The sequence below is a fragment of the Mus caroli genome, unplaced genomic scaffold (genome assembly GCF_978045245.1).
Source record: "Mus caroli unplaced genomic scaffold, Mus_caroli_1 scaffold_2, whole genome shotgun sequence".
Classification (NCBI taxonomy): Eukaryota; Metazoa; Chordata; class Mammalia; order Rodentia; family Muridae; genus Mus; species Mus caroli.
This window is the reverse complement of record NW_028227257.1, coordinates 158,544,635-158,563,210: the sequence shown is the minus strand read 5'-3', so window position 1 is coordinate 158,563,210 and position 18,576 is coordinate 158,544,635. Positions and strand designations below refer to the sequence as shown.

The window sequence follows — 18,576 nt, the reverse complement described above, 5'->3', positions numbered from 1 at the left end:
GGGATTTTGCTAAATCCTGCATGTTAAAGTATTTTTCCTATGATTCCCTTTAACGGTTTCAACATTCCAAGTTTTAAATTAAAGCCTTTTTTTAAATTCATTTTTAATTCGTCTTTGTATAGGGTAAGAGATATGGATTTACTTTCATTTCTCTGTAGATGGGTATCCACTGTGGGACAGCACCACCTATTGCATAAATCACCTTATTTCTAGTGTGTAATTTGAAACCTTTCTCAGGGGCTGTGAGGACATGGCTATGTATGCTTCTTTCTGGGTCCATTATTACTTTCTGTTGACAGATATATCTGTTTTGAGTCAGTATTGTGTTGTCTTCAGCTCCTGGGGCTTTGTAGTATAATTTAAGGTCAGATGTTATTTTTCCAGCAGAGTTTTTGTTTTGGTTTGGTTTGGTTTGTATTTATTTGTTTTGTTGTGGCATATATTTTTCTTTTTCCTGCCTTGAATTGTTTTACAATCTTTTCTCATTTTATATGAATTTTTTAAAATATGTTTTCTGCTCTATGAAGAATGTCACTGAAATTTTGATGAGTATTTCACTGGCTATCCAAATTACTTTTGGTTATACAGTCATTTCTGAATTATTGATTTTGCCCAGTCCATAAACATTGGAAGTTTTCCTTTGTCTAATGTCTTCTGCTTGTTTTTTCCCAGTGTCTTAAAGATTTCATTTCAGGAGTCCTCTACCTCATTCTTTGGGTTTGTTCCTACATATTTTAACTTCTTTGAAGCTATTGTCAGTGGGAATTGCTTTCTTGGCAAGTTTGTTGTTGCTATATAGAAAAGCTATTAATTTTTAAATATTGATTTTGTAAACTGCAACTTTACTTAAAAGTTCATCAGAGCTGTAAGTTTTCTAGTAGGACATGAGAATGCTGGTAGAATTCCAGCATTCATGGTCTTCCATCATGGTCTTCCATGAGCCATGATCCAAGATCAAGACTCACCACTGCATAAATCAGGCATGCTGGCCCATCCATTATTTGCTATAGTCCACTCTCCCTTCAAGCCTCATCCAGCTTTGCTTCCTATCCTATCTGTATCTCAGACCTTCCCCTTTTACCTCTCAGGGATGCTCCTATGAGCAATTCATGGCAGCTTCAGCCAATGCTTGTCAAGACATTGTGGCAGCATGCCAGCTGGGCCTACTTGCTGGAATTTCTTCCTAATCATCTTTAAATTCTTTCTCAAAAAAAGCAAACAAAAAACAAATACAACAAAACCTATAAAACCTAGACATAAAATACAAATCACACCCCTCAAAAAAAAAATACTATCAAACTAAAACTAATTGACCCCAGTGTCATTCCATTGGGAAGCACTGGTTTTCCCTATCCCAGCAAGAATGAACAGTTCCATTGTTAACATTTACCCCCATTCATTCATTCATTTTTTAAAATATTACAAAATAAAATATAGGAAAATTATAAAGAAAAAGTCTATCACATTGAGGTTGGACAAGACAGATCAACAGAAAGAATAGAGCCCAAGAGAGGACATAGAGCCACAGACCCAGTCATTACCACACTCAGGAATCCTATATAAACACTAAGCTGGAAGCCATAATACAAGCACAGAGGACCTGGTACAGACTGTTGCAAGCCTTGTGCATGTCACATCGGTCCCTGTGAGTTCATACAAGCCTTGCTAATGTTGATTTGGAGGACCTTGTTTCCTTGGTGTCCTCCATCCTTTCTTGCTGCTATGTCATCCACAAGTTACCTAAGCTCAGAAGGGAAGGATTTGATAGAAAAATTCCAGTAAGGTCTGAGTGTTCCAAGGTCTCTCACTCTCTGTGCAATGTCTGGTTGAAGGTCTCTATATTTGTTCCCATCTGCTGCGTGAGGAAGCTTCTCCAGTGAACAAGGCACTGATCTATGAGTGTGGCAGAATATCATTAGTCATTTCTTTGCTATAGATTTTTTTTTAACCTAGTATTGTTTGAATCTGCCTTAGGTCCCTGAGTTATCGAGTTACAGATTCTTGATCACCCAAGCAGTGTCCAGTATGGATTCTATCTTGGGAAGTTGGCCTATAGTCAGATCAGATTTTGGTTGGTTACTCCCACAAACTTTGTGCCACCCTTGCCCTAGCATATCTTGCAGGCGGTACACCATTGTAGGTAAAGGGGTTGTGGTTGTCTTAGTGTTTACATGTTTCTTTTGATAGCATGCAGAGCAACTGTAGCAAAGATCCTGAAACTAGGGTGAAGGCTCTATGTAAACAGCAGCTTGACATCACCATTTTAGAGGAGTAATGTAGGTGTTGTCTTTAGAAATAGGACCTTCCTGAAGTCAAAATATCACTATTTGCAGATGATATAACAGTATATATAAGTGACCCTAAAAATTCTACCAATGAACTCCTAAACCTGATAAACAGCTTCAGTGAAGTAGCTGGATATAAAAGTATGAAGTAGCTGGATATTAACTCAAACAAATCAGTGGTCTTTCTTTACACAAAGGATAAACAGGCTGAGAAAGAAATTAGGGAAACAACACCCTTCACAATTATCACAAGTAATATAAAATACCTGTGTGTGACTCTAACTAAGGAAGTGAAAGATCTGTATGATAAGAACTTCAGGTCTCTGAAGAGAGAAATTGAAGAAGATCTCAGAAGATGGAAAGATCTCCCATGCTCATATATTGGTAGGATTAACATAGTCAAAATAGTTATCTTACCAAAAGCAATCTACAAATTCAATGCAATCCCCATCAAAATTCCAACTCAATTCTTCACCGAGTTATAAAGGGCAATTTTCAAATTCATCTGGAATAACAAAAACCTAGGATAGCAAAACTATTCTCAACAATAAAAGAACCTCTGGTGGAATCACCATGCCTGACCTCAAGATGCACTACAGAGCAATTGTGATAAAAAAAAAAAAAAAAAAAAAAAAAAAAAAAAAAAACCTGCATGGTACTGGTACAGCCACAGACAGCTATATCAATAGAATAGAATTGAAGACCTAGAAATGAACCCACACATCTATGGTCACTTGATCTTTGACAAAGCTAAAACCATTCAGTGGAAAAAAGCATTTTCAACAGATGGTGCTGGCACAACTGGCTGTTATCATGTAGAAGAATGCGAATTGATCCATTCTTATCTCTATGTGCAAAGCTCAAGTTTAAGAGGATCAAGGAACTCCACATAAAGCCAGAGACACTAAAACTTATAGAGGAGAAAGTGGAGGAAAGCCTCAAAGATGTGGGCACAGGGGAAAAATTCCTGAATAGAACAGCAATGGCTTATGCTGCAAGATCGACAATCAACAAATAAGACCTCACAAAATTGCAAAGCTTCTGTAAGGCAAAAGACAACGTCAATAAGACAAAAAGGCCACCAACAGATTGGGAAAGGACCTTTACCAATCCTAAATCAGATAGGGAACTAATATCCAATATATATAAAGAACTCAAGAAGATAGACTCCAAAAAATCAAATAACCCTATTAAAAATGGGGTACAGAGCTAAACAAAGAATTCTCAACTGAGGAATACGAAATGGCTGAGAAGCACCTGAAAAAATGTTCAACATCCGTAATAATCAGGGAAATGCAAACCAAAGCAACCCTGAGATTCCACCTCACACCAATCAAATTGGCTAAGATCAAAAATTCAGGTGACAGCAGATGCTGGTAAGGATGTGAAGAAAGAGGAACACTCCTCTATTGTTGGTGGGATTGCAAGCTTGTACAACCACTCTGGAAATCAGTCTGGCAGTTCCTCAGAAAATTGGACATTGTACTACCAGAAGATCCAGCAATACCTCTTCTGGGCATATACCCAGAAGATGTTCCAACTGGTAATAAAGACACATGCTCCACTATGTTCATAGCAGCCTTATTTATAATAGCCAGAAGCTGGAAAGAAGCCAGATGTCCCTCAACAGAGGAATGGATACAGAAAATGTGGGACATTAACACAATGGAGTACTCCTCAGCAATTAAAAACAATGAATTTATGAAATTCTTAGGCAAATGGATGGATCTGGAGGATATCATCCTGAGTGAGATAACCCAATCACAAAAGAACACACATAATATTCACTCACTGATAACTGGATATTAGCCCAGAAACTTAGACTACCTAAGATACAATTTGTAAAACACATGAAACTCCAGAAGAAGGAGTACCAAAATGTGGATAATCTGTTCCTTCTTAGAATGGGGAACAAAATACCCATGGAAGGAGTTACAGAGACAAAATTTGGAGCTGAGAGGGAAGAAAGGACCATCCAGAGACTGCCCCACCCGAGGATCCATCCCATATACAACCACTAAACCTAGATACTATTGTATATGCCAGCAAGATTTTGCTGACAGGACCCAGATATAGCTATTTCTTGTGAAGCTACGCCAGTGCCTGGCAAATACAGAAGTAGATGCTCACAGTCATCTCTGGGATGGAACATGGGGCCCCTAAAGAAGAAGCTAGAGAAAGTACCCAAGGAGCTAAAGGGGTCAGCAACCCTATAAGAGGATCAACAATATGAACTAACCAGTACCTCACAGAACTGTGTCTCTAGTTGCATATGTAGCAGAGGATGGCCTACTCGGCCATCAATGGGAGGAGAGGCCCTTGGTCTTGCGAAGATCATATGCCCCAGTACAGGGAAATGCCAGTCCCGGAACTGGGAGTGGGTAGGTTGGGGAGCAGGGTGGGGGGAGGGTATAGGGGACTTCCGGGATAGCATTTGAAATGTAAATGAAGAAGATATCTAATAAAAAAATGAAAAAATAGGACCTTCCTGATTGTTTGGGGAGACCAACTCTTGGCAACAGCTTGGTTTGTTTGGAGACTTTCATGGGGCTTCTTTGGCCAACAACTCAATTAGATATAATCCAAACTCTGAACACTTCATTTACTGAGAAGAGATAGCCAGTTGTGTCTGTTTCCCCCATTATTTGGTGATCTTACTTAAATCATCCTCATATATGCATATATTTCAGGAGATTTCCGTACAACCATTCCAATGGTCCATAATTTTATCTGTCACTCCCCATATTCCCACCCAGTATCCTCTCTGTGCACCTGATCCTCCTATTCCAATCTTCCATACATCCATAAATATCTATTCTATTTCACTTTTCAAATGATAGCTATCTGTTCTCTCTAGTTCCTTATGCTCCATCTACCATCTGTGGTTCTATGGATTGTAGCTTGGTTATCATTCATTGACTTAACAGGCAATATACACATATACATGATACACACCATATTTGTTTTTCTGGGTTTTGAATACCTCATTCAATATGATTTTTTTTCTGGTTCCATCCATTTGCCTGCAAATATTATGATGTCATTTTTAATGGCTAAGTAATATACTCCATTTTATAAATGTATCACATTTTCTTTATCAATTCTTCTATTGAGGAACATCTAAAATTTTTTTCTAATTTGTGGATGTTATGAATAGAGCAACAATGAATATGGTTGAATATCTTCGTAGTAGAGTGAAGCATCATTTGGGTATATGCTCAAGCATTATATAGCTGGATCTTGAGGCAGATTGATTCCCATCTTCCTGAGGAACCATCACACTGATATCCATAGTGGTTATATGAGCTTACACTTCTACCAGCAATGAATAAGTAAGTGTTCCCCTTACTCCACCTCCTCCCCAGTATGAGCTGTCACTTGTGGAAAACTTTTTTTTTTTTCAAAAACAATTCTTCTAGATAGAAGAATCCAGAAAGGTCGTTATGGTAGTTTGCTGAGGCTGCTGTAATGAAATACTATGGACCTTAAGAAAGTTTGTTGAACCAGCAGAAGTCAATTCTCTCATTGCCCTAGAGGCTGAAGGTATGAGGTGAAAGAATTGATGGGATTGGTTTCTCCCAAGGCATCTCTAGAGTCATGATACATATCATGCCCATGTGTCCTCACAGGGGTCTCTTCTGTGCATGTGACTCAAGATATCTGTTACTTTGCTTAAAAGTACAGCAGTCATACTGGTCTAGGGCCCCACCCTTAGGAACCTAATTTACAAAGTGCCCCCTTAAAATCCTTTGTCTAAATGTAGTCACACTGCATGCTAATACCAGAACATATGAGTGCAGCTCATATGGGAGTGCACATGCATGTGATGTGTAATATGTCAGGCTCCTTCTAGATACAGAGGAAAATAATAGAAAGTTTCCCTTTTCATGGAATTTTCATGACATGAAAGACATGGAAAGTAATAAATACCAGCACTATAAGTACTATAACAAAAAAAAAGTATGGTAGAGTGCACAAAGAATGACCAGTTGGGGAAAGGAATTTGCCAAGTTAGTTTGAGAGATCTTCGGTCAGAAGAGGTGAGACCAAAAAGAAAATGAGTAACCTTTACCATGTTACTAACCTATGCTAAGGAAGATATGCTTAAATTTGCACTGAGAAGCCATGAGGATGCCTCTATCAGAACATGGAGCCATCCTCTCATGCTACTGTGTGAATCTGAGGTCTCAGTGGAATTATCCTGGATCTCCCCTGGGGAGGAGATGATGACTTAAGCACTAAGTTTTCAGGTTCCTTTGGGCCATGCTTCCCAGATGCATCTCAAATGGACTTTCTCACCCACTAACACTCAAAATGTAGTGAGAAACAGACTTGAATAACCTTCAAACCTTCTGATTTTCCTTGTCTTTTAATATGTAGTGAAATGACTTTTCATATTCACCTGTTTTAATATTTTTATTTCTTAGAGAATGTCATACTATGAGTTTTGTTCTTATTTCAAAGCCCTGTTCCTCCTCTTAACTCCTCCACCCTTATATCTCTACCTCCTCCCAACTTTGTGGGGTGTGTATGTGTGTGTTTCCAAAGAACTCTAATTTGTGCTGTCTTATAGGAGAGTGTGGATCTTAGTTGATCTACCAGGAGCTACTCCCTTATGAAAACTGACTTGCTCTCTCTCTCAGAAGCAATCAGCTGTTGATAGCTCTTCAGTCGGTGGTTGAGACTCATAAGCCCCCACTTGTCCCATGCTAAAATGTTAATTGGCTTGATCTCCTGCAAGTCTTATTCGGAAAAACACAGAATTCTTATGTGCAGTAACCCTGTCATGTCCAGAAGACACTGTCTCCCTCCCATCCTCCCTGATGTCTTACTTTTACAGTCTTTCTTCCCTCTCTCCCACTATGGTTCCTGAGCTTACAGAGCAGCTCCCAACTTTATAAAGGGAATCTAGACAGTAGGAACAGTGCAGGCAGGGGTACGGGGCGTGGGGTAGGGAGAGTCAATATTCTCAGCACTTCAGCTGAATTCAGTTCACACTGTTCTCACCATCTTCTTTAAATATGTTTTTGATGTGCTGGACAGAAGTAAGAACTAAGTAAGAATGATGAGTTTTGTGTGTCTATATAAACTAAAAGTAGTTGAGCATTTTCCAATAATCTTTCCTATAGTGTGTTAGTTTATGTGTGTTTGTCTTACTATTAATGCTTTATAAGCCCTGATTAAAATAATAGTATCTTTTTTCTCTGTGGATTATCTGGAGTATATAATAACAAAAGTACTTAAAGGAAACCATTGTCTTCCTGCTTACTCTTTTCTGCACTATCTGATCTGACACAACAGTGTGCAATGGATTTTGACACCATCAAATAGAAATGACAATTGCATCAGTTAAGAACATAGCATTATGCACTTTCTATATAAAGCAAAGGAAACTCTTTTAAACTTTGCAACTGTGATTTAAGCAATTGTATGCTGTCAGCATAGTGTATCTACCAGTAAAATAATTCCAGGTTTACAGACTTCCCCAAGGTTACCTTCAAAAATAAGAGCTGTAAAACTTCAAGAAATTGTTTTCAGTTAATGCTGGGCAAACTATTTTGAGTGGTTTTTTGTTTTGCCTTTTTTAAGACTTAAGTTCTGTCTTAATTTAAACATATATGTTGTACTGAGAATATTCAAGCCACCACAACATGCCCTGTGCTCATTGTCAATGGCTCCTGATTATATGTGATTATATTTCACACATATTATTATATACTCACAAACAAATTGTTATCAGTATACCATATATTTTTATCTTGTGAGTTGGTTAAATAGATGAGAAGGGAACACTTAGAGAGTTAGAAAATTCTAATGAATTTTGTAACTGAGCCCAGATGTGGACCTAGGTGTCCTTGATTCTGAACCTATAGATTGTTCCCATTACCTACTGCTATCTACCCTACTAGAAATGTCATAATCTGAAATCACAGTTGAACATTATGTGAGTGTTCTTGACAGATATAATGGGAAAAGCTTAACCCTAGTATCTGTTTCAGTTATGCTCTGCAAATTCTGGGACACAGCCATTCCATGTTGCATTAACAACATAGTCCTCTGTAATTTTGAGAGACTGGCAATCCTTTGACTAGTCTCCTGATTATGATTGGTGCTGATTTTCATAAACTGGAAGTTGTGCAAAGAGAGAAACAAAATGATACACTCTGTGTAAGGCAATGACACAGATAGCAATTTGTTATAATATATATAAAATAGAAACCTGGGTAATTACTATCCACCTATACATTTTCCACAGTTTTAAGTGATTTTTTTTTTCTGTTTGGACCTGTTACAGAATGAATACCTAAATGAAGATGTAGATGCTAGAGTTATTGAGTACGAAGACAACCGGCCCCTCCTGGACATGTTTCTTCAGAAGCCCATGGGCTTATTGTCCCTTCTTGATGAGGAAAGCAGATTTCCCAAGGCCACTGACCAGACTCTCATAGGTGAGGGTTAGGCCTGAAATGACTGCATGCCGCATGGCCTTTGGAGGAACCAGAAAAGTTGCAATGATTTTTAATTGTCTTAAATGATTTGGGAGGAAACAGCTGTCACAAAGCCTGAGGTAACTGGTTTTCAAGAAGTGATTTTGGGACAAATACCTTGACCAGTGTTTATAATAGGGTAAAATTCTTAGTGATGAATTAAACACCATTGGAGATTGGATGTCTGCTTCCTTTATGGTAGAAACCCAAATGCTGGATCTTGGATTATAAATCATTACAAACCATAAAAATTATCCCACCCCAAGTTAGAAGTTGGTGGGAAGAATAGGGAGCTAGCTCTGGACTGTTAAGAGAAATAGTAAGCAGAAAGATAAAAATCAGTGCCATGAACAAAAATTTTACTTTTGTGTGTGTGTGAGAGAGAAAGTGTGTGCATATGTGTGTGTTTATAGGTATGTGTAGGTGTAGGGGTGTGTGTGTGTGTGTGTGTGTGTGTGTATACACGCGAATATGGGAATGAAACCAGAGGTCAACTTCAGATGAATTTCTCTACCACTATCTGCCTCATTTTGGGGGCCAGGATCTTTCACTGAACCTGACCCCACTGTTGTAGATATACTGGCTGACTAGCAAGCTTCTGGTTCTGCCTGTTTCCACCTTTGTTCCCTGTTGCAGGAAATATTAAATTGAACAGGCACATTCCCGTGCTTGTGCATCTTCCCCAGTGACCTGGCTGTCCATGCACTGGCGAGCAATGGCCAACCTATTTTTAATCTTGTGGAGACTCTGACTCAGAATTCCACAGTCTCCCCCCCCCCCCAGCTTGCTACAGCTCACTAGGTTCCCACGGGTGGGTTGTTGCTATTGCCAGCCCATGCTTCAGAGCCCCCATGACCTTTGTGGTGCACATCAGACAAATCCATGCTTTGCCGACTTACCACCTCTCTGGAACCCAGTCAAGTCTCTGTGAGAAGAAAAACACCACACAAACTTAGCTCAGAAACAATGGTAACTCAATCGCTGGGAGTCACAACTGAAACTTATTCTTGTAAGCATTATTAAATCTAAATCCTCCGGTGGCAAATCCTGATGACTCTGCCATTGAAACCTGGAGACACTGGTTTTTACATCTTGTCCTCACGCTATTCCCGTTCAAAAGGACCCTCTCTCTCTCCTGTTTCCTCTCTTCTGCAGTCCAACATGGAAATTCTGCCTACTTGCCCAGTGATTGGCTCCTTTGTTCATTACAGAATTGGTTCACAAGAAGTCACCTGAGTAAGTGACTCATTTCCTCCTTTGTAGCCCCTCCCAGAAGAGCGGAATTAGCATCAAAATACAAGCAACCCCAGGGCTATCCACAACACTTCCCCCTTTCTGTTCTAATAAAAACAAAACCTTGCTCTCAAATGTAGAGCACAACTATTACCACTTTGTAATAAAATGCAAAGACAAAATCTTTCTCCCAAATCAGCATACCCTTGATCTGGTAACCAGAAAAACCTTTATTTTGACCTCTCTCCCAGAGGAATACTATAACCACAAAACTTAACATCACACCCATTTCGAAAATTAAAACAATTCAAAACAAATGAAGTAAACTAAAATACTGTATGTGCCAATTCTTAGGCCTTTTCTTTTTCGTCATGCAGGATAATAACACAGAATTCCTGTAGAGCCTGCGTTAGAATTTGAGTGTCCTGTGAGGCATATTAGAGCAATATATCTTTATACCATCTTTAAAACAATTGATTCACACTTCTATCTGTACCTGCTTATAAGCAGGCAGCTAGTCACAGCAGGATTTAAACCCAGAATTCCCGTGTAGCCCACATTAGACAGACTTTGAGTATCCTGTAAGACATATGAGAGCAATATATCTTTATGCCATCTATCTGCTCTGATCTCTGTCTGAAGCCACAGACATTATTAATTAATACCTGTTCACAGTCCTCTCTACTTGAAGCCAGTGACTAATTTTCCCTATGCTAGTTCCGAACTGCAGGTGAATTTCCCCAATATGATTTGGACAAAATCTGTTTATAAATCTATCCTAAAGCAAATAATCCCAATTTTATAAATTCACAGTTCACCCAATCTCTGTCCCAAGAAGTAGGCAACTTCCATTCTACAGCTCTCTGACTCAGAACAGCCTGCACTCCCACAACAGGGGACCTCAGAGTCTGCCAACAGTTTCTTTGTTTCAAGGTTCCTCGCCTGAGTCCAAGTGACTCCTAGCACTACCCAGCTACTCGCTTAAAAAATAATAATAAAACTCTAACTTTCAGGCTACTAATCTTAAATTTCTAGTGGATTCATGCCCAACACATTGGGTCACCACCTGTTGCAGGAAATATTAAATAATGAACCCGCCAACTCTCCTGCTTTTCTCAACCTGCCAAGTCCTCAAAATGGTCAGACTGCTACTCCTGCCACCAGCAACTCTCTCCAGCTAGCCCCCTCACCCCAGGCATCTGTCTCAATTGTCCTAGAATCACCAGTTCCCTCTCTGCCATCAGCAGTCCCACATTCCAGTAACCAAGTAAAGCAAAAATCTTGAACCTTACAATTAACCAATCAGATTTATGTATCAATAAATTCTCAATTTTCAAGATGCCACTACAATAATTTCAGAACCAATTGATAATGATAAAAGCTTTATCCCAATTATTCTAACCCTATGATATCACAACTACCTGTGACTGGTTAATGCCAGCTGGTTCACATCTGCTTCCATCTTCCTTTATCCTCCTTCCTCTGAGAAGCTCTGTCTCTGAGACTCTTAGCTCTGCCTCCCTTTTCCCTGTCCAATCATAGGCCTCCTGCTGCCCTACTGTAATTGGACAGGGAAAATCCTGCAACAATTCCCAGTGCTGGGGTTACAGGTATTCATCCCCACAAGAGAGCTCTAGGAAGCAGAGCTCAGCTCCTCTGTACTTTATCCACTGAACCATTTCCTCAGCTCCCACAAAAAATAAAATTTTATATCAATATATCTAACTTATGCATTTTGGGATGTTAACGATAAAGCAAGACTATCACAATCAAAGAAAAATTGTCCCAGGGCTGGGGACATAGATCAGCTGGTTAAAAGTACACTTGCTTAGTATACAGAAGAGTTCTCTAGAGGAAGACAAACTATGGGTGAACGTCCATCGCAAAAGAGGAGTGTTTGATTGGCTGGCATGATATAGCAAGAGTAGTTGAACAGTGGCTGTCTGGATGCTGGAGAAGCTGAGGACTGGTAGCTGCTCAGTCCACAAGGATGAAAACCTCAGCAGCCCTAATCTAGCACTAAAGCCCGTGGAGGTTTTCCAGAGAGCCACTGTCCTCCTGCTCATGTGAGAAGGCCAAAGAAGCTGCTCCGATATCCCAGAGGAGGTTGTCAGCAACACGGAATGGAGAGATAGGCTCAAGAGCAAGAGGTGAAAGAAAAGGAGCAAACAGCTTGCTTCTCTTTCAGACTTTTTTATATCCGGGCAGAGCCAGATAGCCCTGCACACACTAGGGGAGGGTTTTCTTGCCTAAATTTATCCTTCTAGGATATATTCTTACCCACAGGCCTCATAGTTGATTCAAGATCCAATCGAAGTGGTGATCTAGATTAAATATCACACCAGCATCGACAAAGCTCTAGGTTTGGTGGCCCATGGTTTGTAAACTGGGTTTGGTGGTGCTTGCTTCTAATCCCAGCAGTCAGGAGGTGAAGGCTAAAGGATCCAACGTTCAAGATTATCCTTGCCTATATAGCAAGGGATACATGAGACTCTCTCAGAAAGAAAGTACTTAAAATAAAACTGTCCAACTTAAAATAGAAAAGAAAGGAGGTCATTCTAATGTGGAACGCCCTATTCCCTGCTTGTGGGGATATTCAGAACATATATGTGAGTACTTAAAGAAAGTGTAGATTCACTTCTCCCTCACTGACTTTTGGTAAATTGCTTTCTCCTGATATGATGGTTGTTTTGTCCCTTGGACACCAGACAGAAAGGAAAAAAATCTCAGCATCATAGGGAAAATAATTTCACAGCAAGTGCTCGGATGTGTGAAAATTGTCATAGAAATTTGGCTATCTTTATGAACCTATTGTGCCTTTATGTATTGTATGTAGTTTTGTCTCCACCGATTTGAATTCACGGCTGGTAACAAGTGCACCGACCCAGGAAATGCCTCAGATTCTTGAATAGAAACACACACACACACACACACATACACACACACACACATACACACATACACACACATACACACACATACATATACACACATACACACACATACATATACACACACATACACACACACACACATACACACACACACACACACATACACTTGTTATTCTCAATATGCCTTGGCTAACTCAATGACTGGGCACTCCTAAATCTTCCCCTGCTACCCCTGCCTTGTTGGCTTTATTTCCTCCACTACTGCGCCCCCTTGTCCTCTCTCTCCCAGTCTCTCCTTATACTCAAACTCATGCCTGCACAACTCTGCATGTCCTGCCCCATGCTCAGTTATTGCCTACTGGCAACTTTATTGATAGATCAAAAACCAATTGAGAGTAAGGACCTTCAGAGTCAGTAAACAGGTTCCTGCTCAAAGCATCAGAACCACCCTCTACATTTATGAACCAAATCAAATATATAGGAAAGCCAAGCCATTAGGGCTTCAGGGTTAGAGCCTGGCATCACAGTGTGGCTTCACACTGAGAGAACATCAGCAGTACCTGGAGCTAGTGAATTCATGGCTCCCTCCTGAGACCTACCAAGTGTTGCACTCACAGAGTAAGGCCAAATACCCTGCACCTATACTGATGTTCCAGGTGACTCTGGCCCATGCTGACATTTGAGACCTGCTCTAAACCATGATATAGTAATAAACATTTGTTTGAGAATTCTGCTTTGTCGTTAATATTCTAAAACTTCATTAATTTCCTATATTAAAATGTCTCTGTTCATCATGCATTGTATAGGAAAAAATAACTTCTGACCGTCAATTTTACTTGAGAATCTGTGTGCCTAACATTGGAGTTCAATTTCCTTCCACAGAAAAATTTGAAGACAACCTGAAGTCACAGTACTTCTGGAGACCCAAAAGAATGGAACTCAGTTTTGGCATTCACCACTATGCAGGAAAAGTAAGAATTTCAAGAACTGTGTCTCTCTGCCTTTCTACCAATGGTATCAGAAGAGCTGGCCCCAAAATATTGAAAGATGGTTCTAATGAGGTGAAAATATCTTGTCTCTATCTGGTCCTAGTTCTCCTGTCGGCCTGTGTCTTCCTGATCATTCAGTCTGATGACAATGACTAGCTAGCAGTGGTTAACTGTATTTTACTCTTTTAAACAATAGTTTGGGGCATTTTCCAGGCTTGGCTCTTACCTTTTGCCCAAGAATGGGGCTGAGAACAGTCACTCCCTCTCTGTTCCTCTTCTCTCTCTCTCTTTCTCTCTGTCACTCTTGCTCTCTTTCTTACTTTTTTTTCTTTACTCTCCCTCCCCCTCTTCCTCCCTCTTCATCTTTTTCTCTCCCCCTCTCTCTCCTTATCCACACTCTTTCAACCAATGCTCTAGGAGAGAGAGAGAGAGAGAGAGAGAGAGAGAGAGAGAGAGAGAGAGAGAGAGAAACAGTCAGATAGTAGTGTTGCCTCAGATGTGTGCAGGTGACTAATGGATGGTCAGGAGTTTAGATAAGCATTCATACATTTATTGAAATACAGCCATGCACCTGTCAAACCTCAGAGATGTTGTCTTACACCCAAGGGACAGTTTCTCCTCCATGGAGAATAATGGGCCATCCACTCAGAACTGTGCCATAATTGTTGAGGTATGAAGACTAAAATCAAGGAAGAATGTATGATAGAAGAAATCACTGACAACTAAACTAATTGAGAAGGCCTATATTTTTGTTCATTTGGCCACTTCCATGGGCCAGGGAATGTCCCAATGACCTTTGTCATTAACAATATATCACTCAAGTTGAGGAGCTGGAGAGATGGCTCAAAGGTTAAGAAGAGTGGCTGCTTTTCCAGAAGGCCAGAGGGTTTGGTTTCCAGCACCTACAGGGCAACTGAGAACTGTTTGTAACTCCAGTTTCAGAAGATGTGATGGCCTCTTCTGGCATTGGTGGGCACTGTTCAAAATGGTGCATGAACTTGCATGCAGGCAAAACACACATATACCTATCTTTTTAATTTTTTAACAACTGTACATACCCTTAAGGCATTCTCATTATAACCTTCCCTGATTCTTAGTGTTTGCCTGACCAACTAAAGGCTGCTTTGACTGTCAATGAAGAGCTGCCTATGATCATTTTATCCAGTCATTTTTACTAAGTGTATTATTTGGTTTATAACAAGAGTACTGGCTGAATGCCCCAAAAGGAGAAACATATTATTGCTGTTCTAGATGCTGAAAGTGTGAGTCCAAGGTACACTGAACAGATTGTTGTCTAAGGAAGCCTCTTATCCTGACTTGTAGACATATGTCATCTCACCCAGGCTTCATATGGCCTGTTCTCTGTTTAGACTACTGAAGATATCTTTAACACAAGTTCTGGATTAGCATGATTCAATCTATGACTACACATGTTTATTATCCATCAGAAATTTTTGGAATGTGTTCATATTTTTAAAGTCTTAAAATTATTTAGAAGTGACAAAAACATACCCCTACAGCATTCAGTCTCCAAGTTATGTAAGACCTATCATGTTGAAGTCAGTAGATCTGGACCAGTCCTTAGGGAAGTGGGGACTTAGGGAAGTGGGGAAGGGTCTATGCTTCCCGTCCCTCCAATTAAAGAAAAGGAGCATACCAGATTCACAACATCTCTAACCAAATGGTAAGGAATTGTACACATCTTGTGTGTTTGTTGCTCAGTAAGGACTGACCTTTCATTTAAGCACTGAGGATGACAGTGACTGTTTATAATAACCACCATAACACTGTGTATCAACAGGTCCTCTATAGTGCTAGTGGGTTCTTGGCTAAAAACAGAGACACTTTCCCAACTGATATTGTGCTGCTTTTGAGGTCATCAGAAAACAGTGTAATTCGGCAACTTGTCAACCACCCTCTGACCAAAACAGGTAAGGCAGTTGATGTTTGGAAAACTTTCCCTAAGCCCCATCAAGTAGTTTCTATTGACCTGATTTATTTGTGACCATAGTCCACAATATTTTGTGTTTATTTTCAATTCACTAAATATTCACTTATTCCTAATCTAAGAGAGACATAAAAAGCAATACAAAGATGCAAGGCTTCTATAAAGAAAAGCGTTTGACAACCTCACCAGAAAATATGGAAGAGTTCACTCTACTCAAAAGAAAGTCTGCCGTTTTCAGGAATGGGCAGCCCGAGATGGCCCCTGGTGTTCATGGGCTCTCTATGTATTAAGTTTATATCATCCTGTTTCTTACTCCTCTCGTTACTCATCCTCACTTTTATTTGTTGTGGGAAAATATATGATTTGAGTTCTTCACATTGTAGTTTAAATGTGATATGTAAATATAAATGTTTTAGTGGTTTTAATGATGTGTAACTGAAATATTTAGCCAATAAAATTGGATTTTTTCACATAAAGACTCCATATATACATCCCCATAACCAATAGAGCAAATTAATCATACAAATGATCTCCCACACAGCCCCTGTGATCTCTCCTCCCCTCCCCATAACCCTTCTCTGATTGTGCAAACACCATTTGTTGAAAACATTATTCTCCCTCCTTTGAATTGCTTCCATATCCTCAAATATATATGTAAAAGTCTTGTTCCAGACCCTGTGCTTGTCATTCATATGGTCACATTTTATTTAAATGCTTAAATAAGTAAGCCTTATTTAAGTATTAAAATTGCAGAATATGATAGAATAGCACCCCCAACTAAGAACGATAGCTGTAATTCAAGGCCAAGGCTTACTGGTTTCTACAATTTTCACTGCTTCACTACCTCGAATGGTACAGAGCACACACCTGAATGTTAAGACTGAAAGTTCATATTGACTTTAATCACATTTGATTTGAAAAAAACACTTCATGTGACTTTACAGCTCACTGTGAAGCTCAGCTTGAATTAGGAAAAAAAAAAAAAAACACAAAACTCAGAAACTCTTTAAAACAGACACATATACCTCACATGCAGCTTGAGATCATTCTTCACCATAGTCTGCCCATCTCGTCTCACAAATGAGAGGAAAGCAGTCAGTCACCTCTGCCTTTCCCATGGTGTCAAGTGAGGAAGGTGGGGTTTTCTTTCTTTTTATGAATTTGGTATTTGTGGTAACTGAGCGTGATGATCCATGTTTGTGCTGCTAGAAGTCAGGAGGCTGAAGCAGGAGTATGAGGTCATTCTGGACTATATAGCAGGATTCTTTCAAGAAAGATGAAGAGCAAGAAGAAAAGGAACAGGAAGGGGAGGAGGGAGAAGAGGAAGAGGGAGAGGAGGAGGAAACAAAACCCAAAACAGGGAAAGATTTATTATAGCCTGTCAGTGGTGGCACATGCCTTTAGTGTTTGGAGTTAGATGCAGGCAGATCTCTGTGAAGTTGAAGCCAACCTTGTCTACACAGTGAGGTCCGGGCCAGCCAGAGCTACACAAAGAAAGCCTGTCTGGAAAAACAAACAAACAAAATTATTATTGTTCACATACTATCCTTTATCCTTATTTGAATAAATAAGTAACCAAGTTTCTGAGTCTTAATATGCTCAGAATACTTTAAATAAGTAAAAACAATTGTCCAGCCTCCAAGGATACAAAAAGACAAATAAATGATATCTGCATTCCCATAGGTAATCTGCCACTTTCTAAAACTAAAAATATAATAAACTATCAGATGTGGAATTCAGAAAAATCCACAAACCTGACCAAGGTAAGACGACGCACCTCCAAGCCTGCTCATCTGAACCTCCTTGGTGCCCTTTGGTGCTCCCTTCTGCGCCCTTTGGTGAGAGCAAGTTGTTCTCTCTGTCCCTTTGCTTTTTCTTCTCAATTAGCAGATGTGTTTATTATGATTGCTTTACTGACTACTGCTAAAATACCAGGCCTTTCTGGTATATTCCTAATTTTTTGTAAATCTTCAAATGTTATACAGTTGCCAAATAAAAATGTGCATGTGGCCAAGGTCAGAAACCTTCATGTTCTGCACAAGAACAGTCCACACACAAATGAGGCTAACCCAGAAATTCTTAAAGTACAAATAGCAATAACATGTGTGGATTTGTGCATTTAATACCTAGACTAAGAAAAACTGATGGAAAATACCACATAGTTCTTGTAGATCACAATGTGCAGAAGATGGTAAGGCCTGACTGTCTTCTTTGGTCTCCTTAGGGTGAAACTAGAGATGTCACATGCCATGCCTGTGAAACCACCAATGTGAAAACGCAAACGGTCTCATCCTATTTTAGAGTAAGATGTTTAACTACGATACATTATATTTACGGTTACTGCTCATTCAAAATGAATTAGGCATAAAAAAGTGTAACTGGCAAAAGACAGTGTTTATTATACCCATCAGCTGCAATGGATACAGGATATGTTAGCACATAGTTTCATTTGTGGATCAGTTTATTTCAGTATTTCTCCTGTGAAGTAATGAACTCCATGAAAATTGTAATAGAATTTATAACTTTATTAAAGTTTATCCTTATGAAATGGATATGGTGGCACTCTCCTTTAATCCCAGAAGTGGCTGGAAGATGTCTGTTAAGTTCAAAGCCAGCGTGGTCTACACAGCAAGTCCAGGACTGCCATGACCACATAAGGAAAACCCTGTCAAAGAAATCGAGAGAGATGGGGAGAGAGAGAGAGAGACAGAGAGACAGAGAGACAGAGACAGAGAGACA

General features: G+C 39.6%; 1 protein-coding gene across 1 annotated transcript in view; it reads left to right on the top strand.

The window, feature by feature from the left end:
* The window catches only part of Myo3a (myosin IIIA), a 232,111-nt gene that overhangs the window by 128,620 nt on the left and 84,915 nt on the right, over window positions 1-18,576 (top strand). Inside the window, exons 19-23 of the mRNA XM_021155802.2 lie at window positions 8,581-8,734; window positions 13,783-13,871; window positions 15,691-15,820; window positions 17,521-17,600; window positions 18,062-18,139. Coding sequence (XP_021011461.2) covers window positions 8,581-8,734; window positions 13,783-13,871; window positions 15,691-15,820; window positions 17,521-17,600; window positions 18,062-18,139 — 531 coding nt within the window. The remainder of the gene's footprint in view (window positions 1-8,580; window positions 8,735-13,782; window positions 13,872-15,690; window positions 15,821-17,520; window positions 17,601-18,061; window positions 18,140-18,576) is intronic.